The 22,307-nt window shown below is 40.0% G+C and overlaps 1 protein-coding gene across 4 annotated transcripts in view; it reads right to left on the reverse strand.

Moving 5' to 3' along the window:
• PIGN (phosphatidylinositol glycan anchor biosynthesis class N) overlaps nucleotides 1-22,307 on the reverse strand; it is a 1,150,670-nt gene that overhangs the window by 997,558 nt on the left and 130,805 nt on the right. For all 4 annotated transcript variants that reach the window (XM_044065181.1, XM_044065178.1, XM_044065179.1 and 1 more), the window contains one exon: nucleotides 14,263-14,361. In XM_044065181.1, coding sequence (XP_043921116.1) covers nucleotides 14,263-14,361 — 99 coding nt within the window. The remainder of the gene's footprint in view (nucleotides 1-14,262; nucleotides 14,362-22,307) is intronic.

A 22,307-nucleotide genomic window follows, 5' to 3' on the forward strand; every position in this document is an offset into this window, starting at 1 on the left:
ATTTATTGTTTTAATATTACCTAAAATATTTTTACAATTTATTGTTGCTATTACTTTACAACTGCATGTAAGACAGACACCTAAATATTTAATCTATTTAGTATTCCATTTACATTCACTATTCATTTCAATCAAATCATTTTACTGTTTGTTAATTAATAAAACATGCCTGAACTTTAAACCTACCATAAGTTTAAAATATTATTATGATTTATGCTTATATTTATTAGTAAAAAATCAATATCACCTATTGTTAAAAGTATATTGCTGGCAAATAACTGACTTCTAGAAGTACAGAGATCATGTATTTCAAACCTGATGATTTAATTAAGTTTAATGTAATCTGGCTAAAGGCTCATCAGCCAAAGCAAATAATGAAGGAGACAATGGTCAACCTTATTTGCGATCTTGCTTACGTTTATTGACTTTGAAGTAAAAGAGCCTAGTTTATTATATGAGAATGAATTTTGATAAAGATGATTAATGAGTGATTACACAGATATCTGCACATTTCTAATACTTTAGTTAAATGATATTAGTTTATTGAATCAAAGACTTTTAAGTGACACACCAACCCCATGTGCAAAAAATTGGAAAAAGGGGTTTGATGATTGTATGGATCTAGATCCAGGCTAATTGCTGATAGTTTTTGTTTATTATTACTAGCATAACCTGTTAAAATAATGATTATTTTGAAGTTATACTGAATTTGCTACTTAAATACAAAGTCATATTAATGTAGGATTCCTAATTTAAATCTATTGGCATGGGCTGACATTAACATTTTTGTAATCAACATTCAGTAATGATATACCCCTATAAGAAGACCATAGAGCTGGATCTTCATCCTGTTTTAATAAAAGAGAAATAGTTTTATGCCTCCATGATGTTCCACGTATGTTGAATACAATTTTATTTGCTGTAAATACTTTTTGTAAAACAGAAAAAATATTCTGAGGTAATATTTTAAATAATAAAGGAATGATGCCATCAATACCTGGAGCAGCACTCTCAACATAGAGGGCGGTCTACAGGTAATCGGAAGCTCAACTCCACCCATTCAGTTGTGTGAGATTCTTTAGCGTCTTCACAGGAGAACATTTCCAAAAGGAGTGTTTCCTTTCAGACCGTTGAGGGGGAATCATTTTCAGATTCCTCACATTTTAGAAGTGGAGAGTAATTCATCTACGTCTCAAGTGCAACAAGGAAAGGGCAAACTCATTACAAGGGGAAAAAGGAGCGTTAAGGTGTTTCGCAACTGAAAAACAGCAGACTGAATGTTCACTGGTGTTTAAAAAGACATTCTCTTTGTCTGTGGACTATGCTTTGCAACATGTGAGTTTTTGTAATGCAAGTTATCCTACTGATGGTAATTTAAAAATTGTTAATTTATCTAATTTAATTTTAGATGATGCAGTTTTGAAGCTGCTTTGAAAGGGAATGAAGTTTGTCCTAGTTAAAATACCACCTCTGGTTGACTTGTTATTAGAAGTTAAGAGTTTTTGTAGGAAATTGCATTTAGTTGTATTTTATTACAGTAAGAGAAAAGATGGTGTGGACAATGTTATTTCTGAGGATGATCCGCTTTTGAATGTTTCCATATATGATGACTGTCTGCATGAAAGTGATATTGCTGTGACTGAATTATGTGAAGAGAATGTTCTAACTGGTTTTGAAACTGGATATTGCAAGTTATCTGTCCCTGTATTACCTATTCAAAGTAAATTTATGCCACCTAAATTATCCCCTGCTTTTAATCTTTTTGAGCAGATGCTTCTGAAACAAGTGGAGTATGAATATTTTAAATGTGTTAGAAGTATTAAAAAATATAATATTTCTAAAAATGAATGGAAAATATTGAATGTGTTAAGAAGCAAGCTGATGGATTTTGTTTTTAAACAGGCTGATAAGGGGGGTAATTGGGTAATAATGTCAAGAATTAAATACAATGAGATGGTGTATAAGCTTCTGTTGGTGGAAGAAGATTATAAGAAATTAACCTGTAACCCAGTTGTTAGCTTTAATGAGCAACTTCTTGAAATTTTAGAAAGGGGAGAAAGGTTAGGTTTTCTGACTAAAGAAAATGTTAAGAAGCTATATGTTGATAAACCATGTGACCCCACCTTTAATGCCCTTCTAAGATTCATAAGAATCTAATGGACCCACCAGGAAGACCGATAGTTTCAGGGGTGGGTTCTTATTTGCAGAACATAGGTACATTTCTTGATTCATTACTGAAAAAAATATTTGAAGAAAATTTCTGCACGTGTGACAAATACTGAGGAACTTTGTAAAGAGGTTAAAAAGATCATACGGCAGGATAATTATTTTTGGGTGGTGGTAGATGTTAACTCATTGTATACAAATATTCAACTTAAATGGGGTATTGAGGCTATCTAGGACATTATGGGTGAAGGAGCTAGGACTGCATTTATAGTGAGGCTGTTAGAATTTTGCTTGACACATAACTACTTTAAATTTGAAAATGACATATTTTTGCCAGTGAAAGGTACAGAAATGGGGGGCTTCTTATGTCCCCACTTATGCGATTTTGTACATGGGCTTTTTTGAAAAAAAGTATATTTATAATACTGAATTTTTCAAAGAACATGTGGTAATGTTCAAGCGTTACATTGATGACCTCATTTTTTATGCAATGGTGACCCTAGGAAATTTGATTAATTTTTTTCTGATCTAAATTCAAATGAGCATAATTTAAGTTTTTCTTTCGTGAAAGGTGAATCTAAAATATAATTTTTAGATGTTGAGTTTTATTTAGATTCAGAAAAGAATATCCAGTACAAGCCATTTAGGAAAGATACTGCGGTAAATAACTTTTTGCATGCAGATAGTATGCACCCACCCCACTTGCTTAAATCACTGCCCCTGGGTGAATTCAAAATTATTGCTCAAAATACCTCAGAAGAAAATAGTAAAAATAGATTGCTCTTAGAAGCTAGGGATAGACTTCGAAAGAGAGGTTATAGTGAAGATGTCTTGCAAACTGCCTTAGAAGATGTTTTGGGTGGTAAATCAAGAAATAGTAGAATAAGGTTTAGGAATACTGTTACTGAGGAATCTAACGGGAGATACATTTTTTCTGATTCTAAGTTCTCTGTTTTTCAGGGAACGTGAGAAAGATTATTTTAAATTTACGGTATGTTATATGTGAATATATAAATGTGGGTTATTTGTTTCCCAAATTTGTTAGATTTTCATATGGGTGGTATGTTAACCTGAAAGAACTTTTGAATATGGGTTATTTTGATAACCCAAATGATATGTCAGGTGTGTTTGCTTATGGTCACTGTAAAGTTTGTATGTACAATAAAAATGTTTCAGGTGAACGTATTAATGGAAAAAAATTGTGTGCAAAAGTAGATTTAATTGCAATCCATGTGAGGTGGTGTATGCAGTGGGTTGTGGGTGCGTTGATACTAAGTGGTATATAGGACAAACGAAAAGAGCTGTTAAGGTAAGAATTATGGAGCATCTTAAGGATATTCGGAACAGAAATATGAAGAGTCCAGTTGCTGAGCACTTTGTTAATATACATGATGGGAATCTTACATCCTTTTTCTTTAGTGTTCTTGCCCAACCAGTGTTGCACAAAGGGGATGATATTGTTAGGAAACTTCTAGTTTTGGAAAGTAAATTTATTTTGAATTTTAGAACTTTATCCCCTGGGGTTCTTAATTTAGAAGTTAATATAGAAAGTTGAGTCTTTATATATGAAACAAAGTTTGATGTAATAATAATGTTTAGAAATGTAAAGAAATGTCAATTTGGTATCAAAGGATGTATTTCTTTATAGGATGTGTATTTTGAACTTTTGGCATTTGCGCATATGTTAATGTTTTAAAAAAAAAGGAAGTTTTGCTTATGAAAGTTATATTAAGTGTTAATTGATTAATCAGGGGTTTTAACTGCATAAAAATATGACTGTTGCTAAAGTGAATTTGTCCGTTGAAGGCAAAAAGCCAAGGTACCAGTGTGTTATGCTGTATTAAACAACTTCAACAGTGTCTGCTTTGCTGCTTTCCTGTTCTTATTTTGTTGGGGGGTTTTTTGAGATATCTAAAGGAACATCTGTTATCTTACAAATAAAAAGAAGCTAGTCTGTCTGGAATGTGTAACAGGTGTATATGACTACAACAGGGTTACAAGACAGTCTCCAGTCTGAAAAAAAAAAAAAAGCGGTTAGTTGGTCCCCTGTAGCAGAAAGGTGATGCCCTAATCCAGCTTTGGTGACCAGCTAGCAAGCCCCCCAAAAATTGTTAAAAATTACCTCACAACTACAATACAAAGCCATTTATAAGCTATTCAGTTTATGAAAATCTATGCAAATTACCTAAAACTCAATCCAAGAGAAACTCAGGCAATTACTGGATGGCAAGCAAGAAGTAGAAGTCCTACGTTGAGTGAGCTGGGTATGAAGTGGTGGGTGAGTGCTCACTACTGGTTCATATACAGAGGACTGCTGATACCCAGGTCCTACTGTACAGGTTTCATCTGTCAGATGCGCAGGCACTGGCTCAAGTGCAGAACGTCATGTTCCACAATGTAGGCAGGTACAGGTGTGTGTAAGACGCATACACACCCTGGTACTGCAGGCCTTCTCTGCAGTAAACTAACCCGCCACCAGAAAGCAGAGAAGTCACATCCAAGCAAGAAAATCCATCCAGCCATGAATGACAGCTTACCAATCAACAAGACAAAATGGCTCCAATAAGGAATACGTTCCTTGAGATGGTAGAAGTAACATGGGATGCTAAGGAAAACTGAGGAAAGAAAAGTTTACCATCTAAATCTTAAGGTTTGGGAGGGGCAACATTACAAATATAACAAAGATTAACTAATTGTTGGCTGCAATGTACCCCACAAAGTATCAAAAGTGTGAACAAATATTTATTTACTGTACAGGTTTACTGAGTGTGGTTATTGTAGAAAATGAACTAACAATGCCATCTAAAAGTGAATCTTTCTGAATATTAAGAAAGGAAAATGTCAACTCTCTTAATACTGGAGCAGTTTAATGTGTTATACCTGACATTAGGTACTCTGTGCTCTGTATTGTCTTGGATCAAGTCTACTTTCCCTCATGGATAAAAATTACTGGGCACACTAATTTTAGTGGGTATAACTGTTGGTATCAAAGATTATTGGGTCTTGGTCAAATTAACTTGCTACGTTTCTAACTAGGAAGGAAGAACAAAACAACATGCCTCAAGTGTATTTTAAAAAGGGATCTAGCAAAAGACAATCTGCCACAGCAATTAACTGCTTTGGTGATTATAGCGCCATCTTCTGCTGGTGGGAAATACGTTCAATAAAACAGTTGAACATGTTAAAATCAGGAAATTATAATCATTTCACTTCCAATCCCTGGCTGTAAGACAGTGCTATTATCAAGTGGCCCTTGCTGTACAGATTCATGCTTGACAATGTAATTCTTCTCTGCTGTACTTCTATACAGATAGGCATTAAAAGTGTTGTCAGCGATTGTGTATAGAAAGACAAGTCTTAGCATACACTCTTAAAATTAAAAAAGTTAAATCTCTTTTTTTTCTATTGAGAAGCACAAGTTACACACTTTAAAAGCTGCAACAGGCATGTGAAAAACAAAAAGTTATCAAGAACACGACTAAACACTGGGTTTTTTATCAGCATGATGATGAAAAGATAAAAAAATAGAGCAATTGATTGTACTGAAGACATCAATACGTGAAATTTTTAATGTTGTAGAAAGAGAAGTTTTCAGACAAATAGGGCCCCCACACAAATAAGGCACTGTGTGGCAAGAAAAGATCTAAGAAAAAAGTACAGTTGTGTACCTACCATAAATGTAGATGTTTGTGTGTATTCAATGTTGCAGTCATTACACTTGGGTTATCCTGCTGGCAGGTTATCCGCAGTCAGCCTGAATTCCAAAGTCCTGGTCCGGCGTCGGCTGCTGTCGCCTCTTCCCTGACGTCAGTGCGCCAGGGGTATAAAAGATACAGCCGACGCCATTTTCTTCAGTTTTTCTTGCCCCAGATGTCAGGTGCCCCCAAAAGGGTAGGCTAAAAATTTGCAAATAAAAAAGCATGCACCAACATAAACATTACCTTCCTCTACAAGCAAATACACCACATAGATTGTATAGAATAGAGAAGTACAGATAAGTCCCAGCAATGAAAGGGGGATGGTGGGAGGGTAACCTGGACTGCAACAGTGAATACACTCGAACATCTACATTTATGGTAGGTACATAACTGTACTATGTTCATCGTGTTTCACTGTTGCAGTCATTACACTTGGGTTGAATCCCAAAGCTGAGGTTGGACGGCTGGGTCTAAATAGGATTAGGAGTAGCTATGAGGCCCTGCAGAACTGCAGTGGCAAAGCCTGCTCTGGATTTAGAGTAAAGAGGTAAGTGATAGTGCTTGGTAAAAGTGTGCACTGAACTCCAAGTTGCAGCCTCCAAAAATTCCTTGGTTGGTACTCCTCTGAGAAAGGCTGCTGATGTGGCTGCTGCCCTGGTAGAATGTGGCCTAATATTCTTAGGCACTGATTTGCCATGCTGTGCATAGCAGAAACGAATGCAGTGTCCTATCCATTTTGAAATAGTCTGCTTTGAAATAGCCTTTCCTTGTGATCCTGCAGCATATGCCACAAAAAGTTGCTCAGTTTTTCTGACAGCTTTTGTTTTGTCCAAGTAGAAGTGTAGCTGCCTGTGTATGTCCAAAGAGTGCAGAAGTCTCTCCCCTTTATTCTGGGGATTTGGATAAAAGTTTGGCAAATGATTGGTTTGGTTAAGAGCCACACTGGATACTACCTTTGGCATAAATGTTGGGTTTGTCCTTAGAGAAACCCTGTCCGGATGAAAAATGATAAAAGGTTCCACTGCCATTAATGCCTGTAACTCTGACACTCTTCTTGTTGAAGTTATTGCTAGGAGCAGAGCAGTTTTCCATGATAAGAATGTTATCTCGGCTGTATTGGCTGGCTCAAAAGGAGGTAGTGTGAGCTTTTCCAAGACAAAGTTGAGGTCCCATGTTGGTATAGGTGCTCTCCTTGGGGGTCTTATGTTTTTTGCCCCTCTGAGGTACTGTCTTAGTAGTGGATGAGAGAAAATAGGAGGTTCTGTATTGTAATGAGCTGAAATGGCAGAGGCATGGATCTTAATTGATGAGAAGGATAGGCCTTTGTCCAGCATCTCAGTTAGATATTGTAAAATATGAGGAATATTAAGAACAAGCGGTTCAAGTCCTTGTGCCTGGTTCCAAGCACAGAATCTCTTCCATTTTTCTGCATAAGATTTCCTGGTGCTGGGCCTCCTGGCTTCCAAAATGACATGCATAACTGCTTTAGAGAGAGAGATGTGTTCTGAGTGGCTATATTATTCGCCATGCAGCCAGATTTAAGGTTCTGAGTTGGCTGTGCAGGATCTGATTGTTTTGTTGGGTCAGCAGATGAGGAATTTGAGGTAAAGCCCAGGCTGGCCCTTGAGAGAAGCTCTTTAGGATTGGGTACCAGTGCTGGCGTGGCCAGCCTGGGGCAATCAGAATCATTTTTGGCTTCTCTTGTCTGACTTTTAGGAGTACCTTGGGGAGTAGAGGCAATGGTGGATAGGCATAAACTGTTAGGCTTTTCAGTTGAATGATAGAGCATCCACCTTCCATGCTTGTGAGTGATAAGTCCTTGTGCAGAATCTCTGTAGTTGGCAGTTGTGAGGGGAGGCAAATAGATCTATGTCTTGGCATCCCCATTTCTTTGTTATCATGCTGAAGACTTGTGGATCTAGTTTCCACTTGTGAGGGTCCATGAGGTTTCTGCTTAGTTCGTCTGCCAGAGTATTTTTCTTTCCTGGCAGGAATTGTGCCTGCAGATGTACTTGATAGGCCAGTGCCGTGTTCCACAAAGTCATGACTTGCCTGCAGAGGGGGTAGGAATGTGTGCCCCCTTGATTGTTTATGTACCACATGACTGTAGTATTGTCCGTCTTTAGTAATAGTTGTCCTGGATGTAGTAGATCCTTGAAGGCTGTCAGGGCATTCTGTACAGCTAGCATCTCTTTTTGATTGATATGAAGATGCATTTGGTCTGTGGGCTACGTGCCCTGTATACATTTTTCCGCCATGTGTGCTCCCCAGGCATAATCAGATGCATCTGTTGTTAGTGTCTGCCTGGCTGTGGGTAAAGAGAAAGGCTGTCCCTTGTTGTGGTGACAGGCCAGTGCCCACCATTGAAACTCTTGTTGCAGGCAGGGAATGAGAGTAATTATTGTTTCCAGGCTGTGGCAATGTTGAGTACAAACACTTTTTAGATACCATTGTAGCTTCCTCATATGCAGTCTTGCATATGGAATTAGCAGGATGCAGGATGCCATGAAGCCCAAAGCCTGCAGAATTTTTCTTGCAGGTAGCTGGGTCAATGTTGCCATTATTTGAAAGTAATGAGTCAGTTGCCTTTGTTCGTCTGGCGTGAGATAAGCCATCTGGGCAGTTGTATTTAAGCTTGCACCCAGGAATATTATCTCTTGAGAGGGCACTAGTTCTGATTTCTTTTCGTTGACTGTGTACCCTAGGCAAATTAGTAATCTTTTTACAAATGCCAGATGCTTTAGTAGAATGTCCTTGCTGTCTGCTTGAATAAGGCAGTCGTCCAAGTAGGGATATATCTGAATTCCTTTTTGTCTGCAAAATGCAATTACTGGTGCCAGGCATTTTGTGAAGACCCTAGCCGCAGTAGATAAGCCAAAGAGCAGTGCAGAGAATTGGTAATGCATTGAGCCAGTTATGAATCTGAGCTATCTTCTGCAAGACTGTCTGATTGGGACATGCAGGTATGCCTCTTTGAGGTCCAAAGTAACTAGCCAAGCCTTCTTGCCCAGCATGGGTAGAAGTTGCTGCAGTGTCAACATTTTGAATTTTGGAACGTCCAGGAAAGTATTTAAAGTAGACAGGTCCAGTATTGGTCTCCAAGCTTTGTCCTTTCTGGGTACCAAGAAAAGTCTTGAGTAAAATCCTTGTCCCTGCTCTTGCTGTGGTACTTTTTGAATAGCCCTCATGTCCATGAGAGCAGAAATTTGTTTTTGTGCCTCTGCCCATTGACTGTGTGGCAGGTCTGGCATACCTTTTGGCCTTGGTAGGGTGTGAAAGTGGAACTTGTAACCCTGGGAAACAATATTCAGTACCCATTTGTCCTGGGTGATCATGTGCCAATTTTGTGAGAAAAGTACTAGTTTTCCCCCTAAGGGTGCTGCCAAAAGGTAAGTGCTTGGCATTGGTAGAGGAAAGTCATTGGGACTGTTTCCTATAAGGTTGTGATTTGTCTTCTCCGCTGTTGGGGGCTGAAGCACCCCATTGCTTAGGTCTGTATGAGCCTTGGGGCTGAGATCTGCCTCTTGGGCATCTGTATCTGCCTCTTTGTGGCCTGTCTGACACTGGAAAGGACCAATTTTTAGAAGGCCAGTTCCTGCTAAATCTGGGTGGCTGAACCTGTAAGAAATCCTTTACTGTCTGCATTGATTTTGCTTTATCCTCCATTTTCTTTAACACCTCTTCTGCCTTAACACCAAACAAAGTATCATGCTGTAATGGGGCATCCAACAATTTTGCTTTAACATGATCAGGTAAATTTTGTTCTTTTAACCAAGCATGCCTTCGAATGACAGAACCTGTAACTGCGGCTCTGCAAGAAGCCTCTAAAGAATCAAAACCACATTGCAAAGTATGCTTTCCCACTTGTTCAGCTGCATGCAATAAATCCTGCATTTCATTATTTTCAGGACATTCTGTGCTTGTAAGCATTTTCTGTTTTAGCAAAGACATTAGGTATTGTTGATATTTAAGCATGTGAAACTGGCAGTTTAAAGCCCTTACAGCTAAAGGAGCAGAGGTGCAAACTTTTTTCCCCCATCTGTCCAGTGCTCTAGAATCCTTATCAGAGGGAACAGGGTTATTGCAGTGGAAGCCTTGACCCCTCTGGGACCCTGAGAAATAGTTTCTGGGTCAGCAGCAGGGTTTTTATAAATAAATTTATGAGAATCTGGGACCCTGTAGTACCTATCTGGCTTAACTGGTGCAGGGGGTAAAGAATCAGGAGACAAACTGGATTCAGAAAATACATCATCAACAATATCTAGTACAGGGGGAATAGCAAGAGGCCTGCGCTGAGGCAGTAAAAGAAAGTCTCTGAGCCTTTTCTTGGATTCTGAATAATCCTGGCTCTCCCAATGGAAATGCTCACTCATGGTGTGCAGGGTTTCCCCAAAGGCATAATCCTCAGGAGGAGAGGCTGAAGGGATAGATTCTTCAGCGTCAGAGTCCTCATAGGGAGGAAGAGACTATCCCTGTTCTGAAGAGGAATCAGAGGAAATACAAACCTGGTCAGAGGAGTCATAGTCAGTATCTTGCCTAGGCCTTTTATCAGGAGGGGGATGGGAACCCCTGATCAGAGTAATTAGGTCCTCGGCCATTTTAAGCATCTGTTTCTTTGGCATGGATGACTGTCCAGGTGAATGCTGTACTTGTTTCTTTGTCTTTAAATGTGTTTTAGACTTTGCTTTGGCTGCTGAAGTGGTCTGGATAGTAAGCTGTGTAGGTCTGAAAACACCCTCAGAAGCCGATGCCTGCTCAGTGGCTCCGGACCCATCTGTGGGAATAGTTTCCGTAGGCCCAATACCTTGAGTTTCCAGAGGCCCAGTTGTCTCCACGTGGGAGTCGGAGGCGGCCTGTGGATCTGAGGTAGCGGGTGTCAGGGGCTGCGAAAGCACCTCACTGAGAACCACCAAACCGGCGACTGGCCTAGAAGAGGCTTCGTTGGTTTTGGACCTCGGATGCCGGTCCTTTTCTTTGTCCTTGCGCTTTTCATGAACTCCAGTCGTCGGTTGTTCCGACGGCATTATATAGTTAAACCTTCGGCCAAAGTAATGTAAAGCAAAATCGAACTGACGCTTAATAGTGCGTTGGTTGAATCTAGCGCAAAACTGACAACTAGCAATGTCGTGGTCAGGGCCTAGGCAAGGAATACAGTAAGAATGAAAATCCTTATGAGGTATTTGCTTCCCACAAGAAATACAACTGTTAACTTTTACTGACATCGGTCTTGAGCAAGAAAAAGTTTCCCCAATGGGGTACTTAGCTTTATTGAAGACTTCGGATCTGAAATTCAATTTTGAAAATCTCAGGAGTCGGACGACCGGCACTTGCGAACTGCTTTTGCTTTGGGCACCGCGCGGCAAGAAAGACTGAAGAAAATGGCGTCGGCTGCATCTTTTATACCCCTGGCGCACTGACGTCAGGGAAGAGGCGATAGCAACAGATGCCGGACCAGGACTTTGGAATTCAGGCCGACTGCGGGTAGCCTGGCAGCAGGATAACCCAAGTGTAATGACTGCAACAGTGAAACACAATGAACAGCTCTCAACCTCTTATAATTCAGTGCCAAGGTAAAAATAACAGGGGACAAAATCAGGGACAGGTTTTAAATGTTGCTCTTATAAACTTTAAAACTTGCTAGAATAACAGGTACTGCATTAAACATGCATTTTTCTGAAGTAGTCTGAAACTCAAATGTCTATTATTTAGAGAATGCAGTCCTCAATGGTTTGCGCACAAAAAAATTATGAGGAACTGGCCACAATATGATGGCTCTAGGATCACTTTTAGTACCAAGCATGTAAGCGAGTTTGGCAAGGTGTATGACTTTAACTTAGGAGGAAAATAAAAGAGACTGGGAGCAAAAACATTTATTTCCTACAGTGGATATAAAAAGTGTATACAGTCCTGTTAAAATGCTAGGTTTTTGTGATGTAAAAAAATGAGACCACAATAAATCATTTCAAAACATTTCCCATCTTTAATGTGACCTATAAACTGTACAATTCAATTGAAAAACAAACAAATCTCTTAGGGGAAAAAATATAAAAAATAAGAAACGTACAATAAGCTGGTTGCATAAGTGTGCACACTCTTAAACTAATACTTTGTTGAAGCACCTTTTACTTTAATTACAACATTCAGTCTTCTTGGGTACACACCTGCCATCAATTAAAGAGACGCTGATTAACCCCAAATAAAGTTTAGCTGTCCTAGTAGAATTTTCCCTGACATTTAGTCAGTTGCCTGCTACAGCAAAAGCCATGGTTCACAGAGAGCTTACAAAGCATCAGAGGGATCTCATTGTTGAAAGGTACCAGTCAGGAGAAGGGTACAAAAACATTTCCACAGCATTGGATATACCATGGAACACAGTGAAGACAGTCATCAAAAAGTGGAGAAAATATGGGACAACAGTGACGTTGCAAAGAACTGGATGTCCCTCCAAAATTGATGAAAAGACAAGATGAAAACTGATCAGGGAGGCTGCCAAGAGACCTACAGTAACACTGAAGGAGCTGCAGGAATTTCTGGCAAGTACTGGTTGTGTACTACATGTGACAACAATCTCCCGTATTCTCCATATATCTGGCCTATGGGGTAGGGTTGCAAGATGGAAGCCATTTCTTTCACAGAAAAACATCCAGTCCCAGCTAAAATTTGCAAAACAATATATCAAGTCTCCCAAAAGCATGTGGGAAAATGTGTCTGATGAGACCAAGGTTGAACTTTTTGGCAACAATTCCAAAAGGTACGTTTGGTGCAAAAACAACACTTCTCATCAACAAAAGAACACCATCCCCACAGTGAAGCATTTTGATGGCAGTATCATGCTTTGGGGTTCCTTTAATTCAGCTGGAGCTGGAACTTTAGTCAAGGTGGAGGGAATTATGAACAGTTCCAAATACCAGTCACTTTTGGCCCAAAACCTTGAGGCATCCGCTAGAAAGCTGAAGATGAAGAATTTCACCTTTCAACACAACAATGACCCCAAGAATACATCCAAATCAACTTACGAATGGCTTCACCAGAAGAAAATTAAAGTTTTGGAATGGTCCAGCCAAAGCCCAGACCTAAATCCAATAGAAAATCTGTGAGGTGACCTGAAATGGGCTGTGCACAAGAGATGCCCTCACAATCTGACAGATTTGGAGAGTTTTTGCAAAGAAGAGTGGGCAAACATTGTCAAGTCAAGATATGCCACGCTGACAGACTCCTACCCAAGAATTCTGAATACTGTAATTAAATCAAAATTTGCTTCAACAAAGTATACGGGTGTGCAAACTTATGCAAACAGCTTATTGTATGTTTTATTTTTTTTATGTTTTGCCCTAACAGATTTGTTTGTTTTTCAATTGAATTGTACCAGTCACAGGTCACATCAAAGGTGGGAAAAGTTTTGAAATGATTTATTGTGGTCTCGTTTTTTTCATATCACAAAAACCTGCCATTTTAACAGGGGTGTGTACACTTTTTATATCCACTGTACAAACAAGTGCTGAAAGAAGAGGACCTGCAGGAATGTTTAGCTGTGCAACTGTCAGTGTTCCAAACAATTAAAAAGGCTGTGGTTTTTAGGCACTCAAGGCAAGGCCTTTTTTCTGCACTTTAACTAATTTTTTTGTAACTGCAACACAGACGTGTCAATATACTTAGCAAAATGTTGATGCAGTTTCTACAATGTGAGTAAAACTGAAAGTTAGTTTAAATGTTGCATTAGGGAACATTAGGTTATTAGAAATGGCAATATAAATAATGACAGTCTTCCAAGAGCAATGCTGCACTTAGCAGGAAAATACTATTTTTATATTCTTAGGTGTGCACACAATAATTTAATAGTAAAAGAGGTGAAGCTTTGCATAACGAGTTACTAAATCTGGAAAGTATATGGCAGAAACTCTTAAGTATACATGACAGTCCCAGATTCAGTGAACATTTTCACTGGTTCATTCACTCAGTTTTAACACTATTCAGCTTTACTCGCTGATTAGGAAATTTTGCTCCCTAAACATGTACCTTACCCAGGCTTTACTCAAGCTCTAACTGGCATGACCCCATTACTTGCACCCATGCATAACTCAAAAGAAACAAGAAAGCTCAAAGAGAAGACATTCACATGATATAAATGTCAAACAATGTAACTTTCGACATAACAAGAAAAAAGTATACTCTGTCAGCAAAATGAGCACTTCAGAGTATACTGAACCCATGTAGATACATCAAGAGTGCTATGCATGAATATTCCTCAAACACACGGAGCAGAAGTACTGCCCAAACATTCTACTTTCCTAAAATTACATATTAAAATGCATGGCTTTTGTCAGTCTGTGATTTTCAAACAAAAGACAGAAACGTCAGTTGGCATCATATTCTTGATACACAAGTATTCAAAGCTTACCTTTTGCAAACATAGGCAAAATGTCTGGACTTCCCCAGCTCCAGGTGTACCTACTTTCATTGAACACAGAATCAAACTGAACTGGATTCTCCTTCCAACCTGCAAAAATACAAAAGCAAAAAAAGTTTGAAAATGGATATTGTGATGCTTGCTGCAAATGTTTTACAGATAGAAGTAAGAAGGAATGATGAAGCCTTCTAGACAAATGGGTGTTTGCAGTCAACTCTGACAAAGATTCCACTCCTGCTGATACTACACCTGGAAAGTACAGTTGTGTAAGATCTTACCATAGCAGTAAATGTCCTTCTCTTCACTGTTGCAGTATTGTTTACAATAGGGATCTCCTGCCAAGGGCAGCCCAACGTTCGGCCAGTAAACAAAAGCATTTAGGTTGTAATGAGTACGCCATGCATCACACGTACAGTCCCCAAGCACAGCATAGGGCATAAAGGTGATGTCAGGATGTCCATCCATACCACTGTTACAGTATTCTTCACAAAAGGGAAAGTACAAAAGCTCTGGAAGAAGACTGGGAGATAGAAAGGCCAGCAATACCCACTAGGAAGCCATGGTGAATGGCCCAGTCAAAGCCAGCTCTGGCCCTAGAAATCACATCCAACTTATACACAGCGCTTGGTAAAGGTATGCACAGAAGTCCAGGTAGCTGCCTCAAGAATAGAATTTGTATCCAAACCTTTGAAAAAAGCACCACAGCCCTAGAAGAATGAACCTTAACAGAAGAAAGAGGGCTCTTCCCATGAAAAGAACAAAAATAAATGACTTTGGATATCCAAGAAGAAATGGTTTGCTTGGAAACTGCCAAACCCAAAGACCTAGGATGAAAAACACAAAAAGCTGTTCAAATTTACAAAAAGCTTTAGTCTTATCCAAAGAATATCTGAGTTGTCTATGCAAATCCAAGATGTGCAAAACCTTCTCACTAGCAGACTGCAGAGAAGGGAAAAAAGTGGACAAATGAACAGACTGATTAAGAGACAACTCATTAACCACCGTGGGCATAAAAGAAGGATTAGTACAAAGGGACAACCAGTCCTTATGGAAAATTAAAAAAAGGAGGAACAGCCATAAGGGCTTGCAGCTCAGACACCTGTCTGGCAGAAATAATGGCCATAAGAAGAACAGTCTTCCAAGTACAATGCTGTAAGGAAGCTGAAGCAGCAGGCTCAAAAGAAGCCCGAGACAATTTTTCTAAAACCAAATTAAGGTCTCAAGAGGGGAGGGGCTGGGTTCCTGGGAGGCTTAACGTGAAGGATGTCTTTAAGAAACTGTCTGCCCTCAAATCTTGAGGCTAAAGGGGGAGCAAAGGCAGACAAGCAGATATTTATTTTATTTATTTTATTTTATTTTACATTTGTTAACCGGGAAAGTCCGACTGGATACATGTCCATTTTCAGCGGAGGCCCAGGGAGAAAAGCTCCAAGTTATCCAAAGCATTTAATAGCAATATTAATAGAGATTTTGATATATAGTAGCAACTAATTAAGTAGTTAACATGAAAGTAGCAGTAAAATAATTGCAAGTTCTCAAAAAGCATTTAGTACCAATATCAATAAAAAATGTAGATATTAGTGAGAAATAATTAGGTATTTAACAAAGATAAAGCAATAGATCTATTTACAAAATTATTGTAGCCATTTAGGGGGAGAAATGGAGGTTAAGATGATCTTAGGAAGTTAACACTGGGTCACAGTCAAAATATTAGTTGAATGTCCATATTTAAGACATGAAAATCTTTATGTAGCAGAGATTGATTAGTCAGGAATATTGTAGAGGTATATCTGAAGGATACCCTTTTACAGTTGGTAAGGAAAGAAAGCTAAGAGAGGTTTGTGGGATAATGATTATTTAGTCGGGGTTTAGACATGGACATAGCCATTGTGTAAGCAGGTGTGTTTTCAGAGCTTTTTTGAATTGAGGCAATGAGCTATTGGAAGTTATTTCTGGAGGAAGGGAGTTCCATTTTTTTCCAGTAAAGTTGGAGAACAAGGAATCTCCAGCGGTGTTGTTTGCTTTTATAGTTTGAACTAGCATTCTGCTGGATGAGCGGAGGGATGTTAGGTTATTATAAGGGGTGATAATGTTAGTTAGAACTGGAGTACTGTTTAGTTGGTATAGGATTTTATGAGCAACTATGAGTTGGTTGTAGTTTATTTGATTGGGTAGTTCTAGCCAACCTAGTTTGTGAAGATTGTTACAATGGTAGGTTCTGTATGTGGAGCCTGTGGCAAATCTAGCTATATTGTTATAGCAGCTGGTTATCTTGTTGAGGTTTGATTTAGTGAGGATGGGTGAGGCATAGAGAAGCGAGGACAGAAGATGTGTGCGAGCTATGATGGTTCTGGTGGTTGGGGTTAGATATTTCTTAATCCTGTACATGGATCCTATTTTTGTATTTACTGTTTTGATGGTTTTGTCTATGGGGGTGTTAAAACTAAGATTGTTGTCAATGATTATACCTAGTAGTTTGGTATTTGGTTCAGGAGAAATTGTGGTTCCATTGTTTGAAGAGACTGTAAATATTGGTGGTGTTTGCTTTTGGCTGGGGGTGAACAGAAGTAGTTTGGTTTTATTTGGGATCAGGAGGAGTAGACAAGTATTAAGCCAGTTTTCTACTTTGTTAAAGGTAGACTGGGTTAGGGATTGTAATTCTGCTGGAGTAGAGGCAGCACAGATTAGTGTGGAATCGTCTGCGTACTGTATGGAAGTTGCCTGTGGTATGGTTTTGGGTAGTTCACTGATGAAAATAGAGAAAAGAAGTGGTCCTAGAATGGAGCCCTGGGGTACGCCAAGGGCAACAGGTAGTAGGGGGAATAGATTATTTTTCCACAAGACAGCTTGTTGTCGACAATTTAGGTATGAGTGGAACCAGTTAGATACTGATTTGTCTATTGAGAGTGAGTTGAGAGAGTCTAAGAGTAACCTGTGGTTTACCATGTCGAATGCTTTAGATAGATCGAGGAAGAGGGCAGAGGAGAGTAGATTTTGATTACGATTGTGGTTGATTGTGTGAGAGAAGGAGAGAAGGGCAGTGGTAGTACTATGGGCTTGTCTGAAACAATGCTGGGATGATGCTAGGAGTGAGTTGTGGGTGAGGTGGGCTAATAGTTGCTTCTGTATGCATTTCTCCATTATTTTGGCTAGGGGAGATAGAATAGCGATAGGTCTGTAGTTTGAAAGTTCTGTGGAGTTCCCTCCTTTATGAAGTGGAATAATGTGTGAGATTTTCCAGATGGAGGGGATGTAGGATTCTTGAATTGTACGGTTGATTAGGATGGAAATAGAATAAGCTATTACTTTAGCTGCCTTTTGTAGGAATTCAGTGGGGAGTAGGTCAGTTGCTAGGGTAGTAGGTTTTAGTTTTTCAAGTAAAGATTTGATAAAGTCTGTGGGGATAGGCTCGTATTTTAGGGGTGCGGAGTTCACATGAGTAGATGAGGTTGTATAAGAAGAGGAGGGTGATAGGTTATTGGCTAAAGATTTGACAGTTTCAGTGAAAAAAGTGTAAAAGGTATTTGCTACTGATTCAGGGGGAAGTAGTGAGGTTGATGAGGGGGGTAGGGGTAGTAGATTTCCCTGGGTGGAGTACCTTATTTAGATCTGACCAGAATTTTTGAGGCTGTGTTTAGTGTTTTTGCTTTAAATTGAAATAGTAGTTTTGCTTATCTAACATAATAGATTTTTTAGTTTCATTTCTTATCTGTTTGTATATTATGTGGTCAAGTGGGGATTTGGTGTATCTCCATGAGTTCCAAGCTCTATTTCTAGACACAAGTTTTTGTTTAATAGTAATGGTTAGCCATGGTGCTATTCTGTTTTATGTTCTAAATCTACGTACGGGAGCGTACCTGTCTAAGATGGCTAGGAAGGTGGTGTTGAATTCTGAGACTGCTTGGTCAAGGGGTAGTGTTTTAAGTTTGGCCCATCTACATAGGCTTAGATCATTTAGGAAATTGTTTAGGTTAAAGTTCTTTGTGTTTCTGCGGGTTATAAAGGTGGTTTGGTGGGGTATGTCTTCTCTTTTTCGAATTATGTAGGTTAGAAGGTGGTCGCTCATATCTTCAGGTAGGGTTCCTGTCTTGTACAACTGAGGGTTATTATTTATTAAGATCCAATCTATAACGCTTTCCTTTTTGTTGGATTTGCAGATTCTGGTAGGGGTAGTAATGGTTTGGGAGAAACCATGTAAGTTAATGTGTGTGGTTGGGAACTGTGCTGAACAGATTTTCCAGTCGATATTAAAGTCTCCTAGTATGACTGTTTCTTGGGGGTGGAAGGAGGATAACCATTGGAGTGTGCTTTCTAAGGTGTTTATGTTGTTGCCTGGAGGAATAGAACTACAAACTATGTTTATAGCTTTGTTTTTGCTGAGCTGAATTCTTGAGACTATTATTTCGGTGTTGGTTGCTGTTAGTTTGGGGGGGATGTTTAATGTAGTTAGTTCTAGAGAGGATTTATATAGGATGGCTACTCCACCTCCTTTTTTAACTTTAAGGTCAAGTCTAACTATATTGTAGTGGGGGGTAAGATTTCCTTATCAGGGATAGTGGGTTTAAGCCAGGTTTCTGTAAGGCAGAAAACGTCAGGCAAGTGTATGTCTATGAGTGCATGCAGGTGATGAAGTTTGTTGTTTATACTTCTGATATTTAGGTGACAGACTAGGAATGATTTTGGGGCATTATGTGACTTTCTTATATTAGTAGGGGTTTTATCTATGGGGTTACTGGTAGATGGTGACATTGGGCCTGGGTTAGGATGGATGTCGCCATTGGCTATGAGATTGTGTAAACTTTGTATGAGTTTGGTGAATTTCAGTAGGAGTTGGTAATGATTCTTTGTTTTTGGGTATAAGTAAGATGGTTGTAGTGGGTGGAGAGGTTTTGGAGCTGAGCTAAAGTGGGAGTGGGGATATGTAGGTAGAGGAGTTTGTGTCAGGATGTAGATTGCTGTGCTTGATGTGGAAGGTTGATAATTAGGGAGGTATTGGAAGTCATAGGCAGTGAGTAGATGAAGTATAATAAGTAGGGGTGTGAGTTAGTACAGTGGATTTGGTTTTTGTGAAGAAGAGGGAGTTCTTGGATACATGGTGGCTATGATAGCAGGAAAGGCTAAGAGATATATGGGAATGGTGATGGATGAGGTGGTGCGTTGGAGATTTGGTAATAGGGGAGTGGGTGTAAGGAAGATGGTTTGTGATTGGTTGAGATTGTTGGGAAGGTGTGGCCAATCAGTGAGGTGAGTGGTTAGGGTAGTATAAGTGTAGGAGTAGTGGGGGGGTGGGTAGAATTTGGGGGCAGGGTAGGGGAGCGGAGTGAGCCCGAAGGGCGAACGGAGCGGGAAAAGCCAAGGAAGATGAGAGTGAGGTAAAACAATCAGTGGAGTGCTGATTGTTAAGGTGAGTTTTCCAAGGAGATAGTACTTTGTACAGTTTGACGGAGATGTTAAGAAGGAGGTAATGCTTAATATAGTTGAGAAGAATATAGAAGTGGTGGAGTAGGATAGGGGCTATCAGAGGGTAAAGTAGGGAGTTTAGTGGTTGATTGAGTGAGAAATAGCACAATGTGGAAATTATTTCAGAGGGAGAAGACCTGGGAGAAGGGAGCCACCTAGTGGCTACAGGAGGTACTGCAGCCGAGGCTACTCACAGGACTTGCAGCTCTAAAAGTAAAGGCAGGTTACTGGGGAAGGGAATAAGATTATTTAGTCTGTTGGTTGGGAGGGGGAAAGGTTTGGCTGCTGGCTATCCTGGCTTTGGGTTTTACAGGTTGCACTAAGTGATAAGATTACAAATGTAGCTTTAAGTTCCAGGCACTATAAAACGTACTTTCTTGTGTCTTTCCAGGGGAAAGACTCCCAAAACAGGTTTGGTAATGTTCCTTAGATATAGCTGAAAGGTCGGCCTTAACCAAAGAATATTGCCAACCCAGCATTGAGCAATTCACACAAATAAGAAAGAACCACAGGAACATCCACAGTAAGTGGATCCAGGTTACGAGAAAGACACCAAACAGAAAATCTCTTCCATTTTGATGAGCCAGAATTCCTGGCCTCCTACAGGACCCGAAGCACATCCTCAGAAAAAAAAGGTGTCTACAGGGGATAGTACAGTTTTGTACCTACCATAAATGTAGATGTTCGAGTGCTAATACAGCTGCAGTCATAACAGATGGGTTTTCCTGCCGTCAGGCGGGTCCTCGGTCGGCCGAATTCCAAAGTCTACGTCCGGCGTTGGATGTCGTCGCTTCTTCCCTGATGTCAGTGCGACAGGGGTATAAAAGAACCAGCCGACGCCATTTTCTTCAGTTTTTCTTGCCCCAGATGTCAGGTGCCCCCAGAAGGAAGGCAAAACATAAATTTATGTAGTAATGCAATGCAATAAAATCAAAAAACAGTAGTAGCAAGCAAATACACCATAAAAGAATACCCCAATCATGTTGTATGAGGAGGAGTTAGCCATTAGGGCTGTCCCAAGAGGGGAAGGAGGGAGGGAAACCTGGACTGCAGCTGTATTAGCACTCGAACATCTACATTTTTGGTAGGTACAAAACTGTACTATGTTCATCGTGCATACAGCTGCAGTCATAACAGATGGGTAGAATCCCAAAGCTAAAAAAAAAAAAGGGTGGTAAGCACTAAGTGGAACTAGGAGGAGCCAGGATGCCCTGCAAGACTGCAGTGGCAAAGCCCGCTCTAGATTTGGAGTAAAGTGGTAGGTGATAGTGCTTGGAGAAAGTATGTACAGAACTCCAAGTGGCTGCTTCCAAAATATCTTTGGTAGGAACCCCCCTGAGGAAGGCTGCAGAGGTAGCTGTGGCCCTTGTGGAGTGAGATCTGATGCCTGTAGGTACAGTTTTACCATGAAAAGAGTAACAAAAGCGAATGCAGTGGGCTATCCATTTTGAGATTGTCTGTTTGGAAATAGGCTTCCCTTGAGCACCTGTAGCATAGGACACAAAGAGTTGCTCTGATTTTCTGAAAGGCTTTGTTCTGTCCAAATAATAACGGAGCTGTCTGTGAATGTCCAAGGAATGTAGTAGTCTCTCCCCTTTGTTTTGTGGATTAGGGTAAAAGGTAGGTAAGTGGATAGCCTGATTCAAGGCTACCCTGGATACTACCTTTGGCATAAAAGAAGGGTTGGTTCGTAAGGAAACTCTGTCCTGATGGAAAATGATGAAAGGCTGCACAGCCATGAGGGCTTGTAGTTCTGAAACCCTGCATGCTGAGGTGATAGCCAGAAGGAAGGCTGTTTTCCATGACAAATATTGCAGTTCTGTTGAAGCAGCTGGCTCAAAAGGAGGCAGGGTCAGTTTTTCTAGAATGAAATTGAGGTCCCAAGCAGGTACTGGTTGCTTCCTTGGGGGTTTTATATTCTTAGCCCCTCTGAGGAACTGTCTAAAGAGAGGGTGTTGTATTCTGCAGAAATGGCTGAGGCATGGATTTTGATGGAGGAGAATGAAAGTCCACTGTTTAGCATCTCAGCTAGGTACTGTAATATTTGAGGTAAATTCAGTATTTCAGGATTCTGACCCTTTTTCTGATTCCAGGCACAAAACCGTTTCCATTTTGCGGAGTAGGCTTTTCTAGTAGAAGGCCTTCTGGCCTCCAAAATGACATCCTGCACCTCCTTGGAGAGTAGGGTCTGTTGTGAATTTAAGGAATCCTCCATGCGGCTAGATTGAGTGTTTTCAGCTGACTGTGAAGAGTTTTGAAGTTGTGCTGAGTCAGTAGAAGAGGCATTAGAGGCAGGATCCATGGTGGGGAATGTGTCAGGCTCCTCAGGAGTGGGTACCAGTGTTGTCTTGGCCAGTTTGGAGCAATGAGAATCATCTTTGGTCTGTCTGCTCTGGCTTTTAATAGAACTTTGGGCAGCAGAGGAAGAGGTGGAAAGGCATAAACTGTCATTTGTTGTCCAACTGAAAGAGAGTGCGTCCACTTTCCAGGCCTGTGGATGAAAGGTCCTTGAGCAGAATTTTGTCAATTGGTAATTTCTGTGGGTGGCAAAGAGATCTATGTCTGGCCTTCCCCAT

Source organism: Protopterus annectens, chromosome 3.part0, assembly GCF_019279795.1.
Source record: "Protopterus annectens isolate FY-2018-M chromosome 3.part0, PAN1.0, whole genome shotgun sequence".
Taxonomy (NCBI): Eukaryota; Metazoa; Chordata; order Ceratodontiformes; family Protopteridae; genus Protopterus; species Protopterus annectens.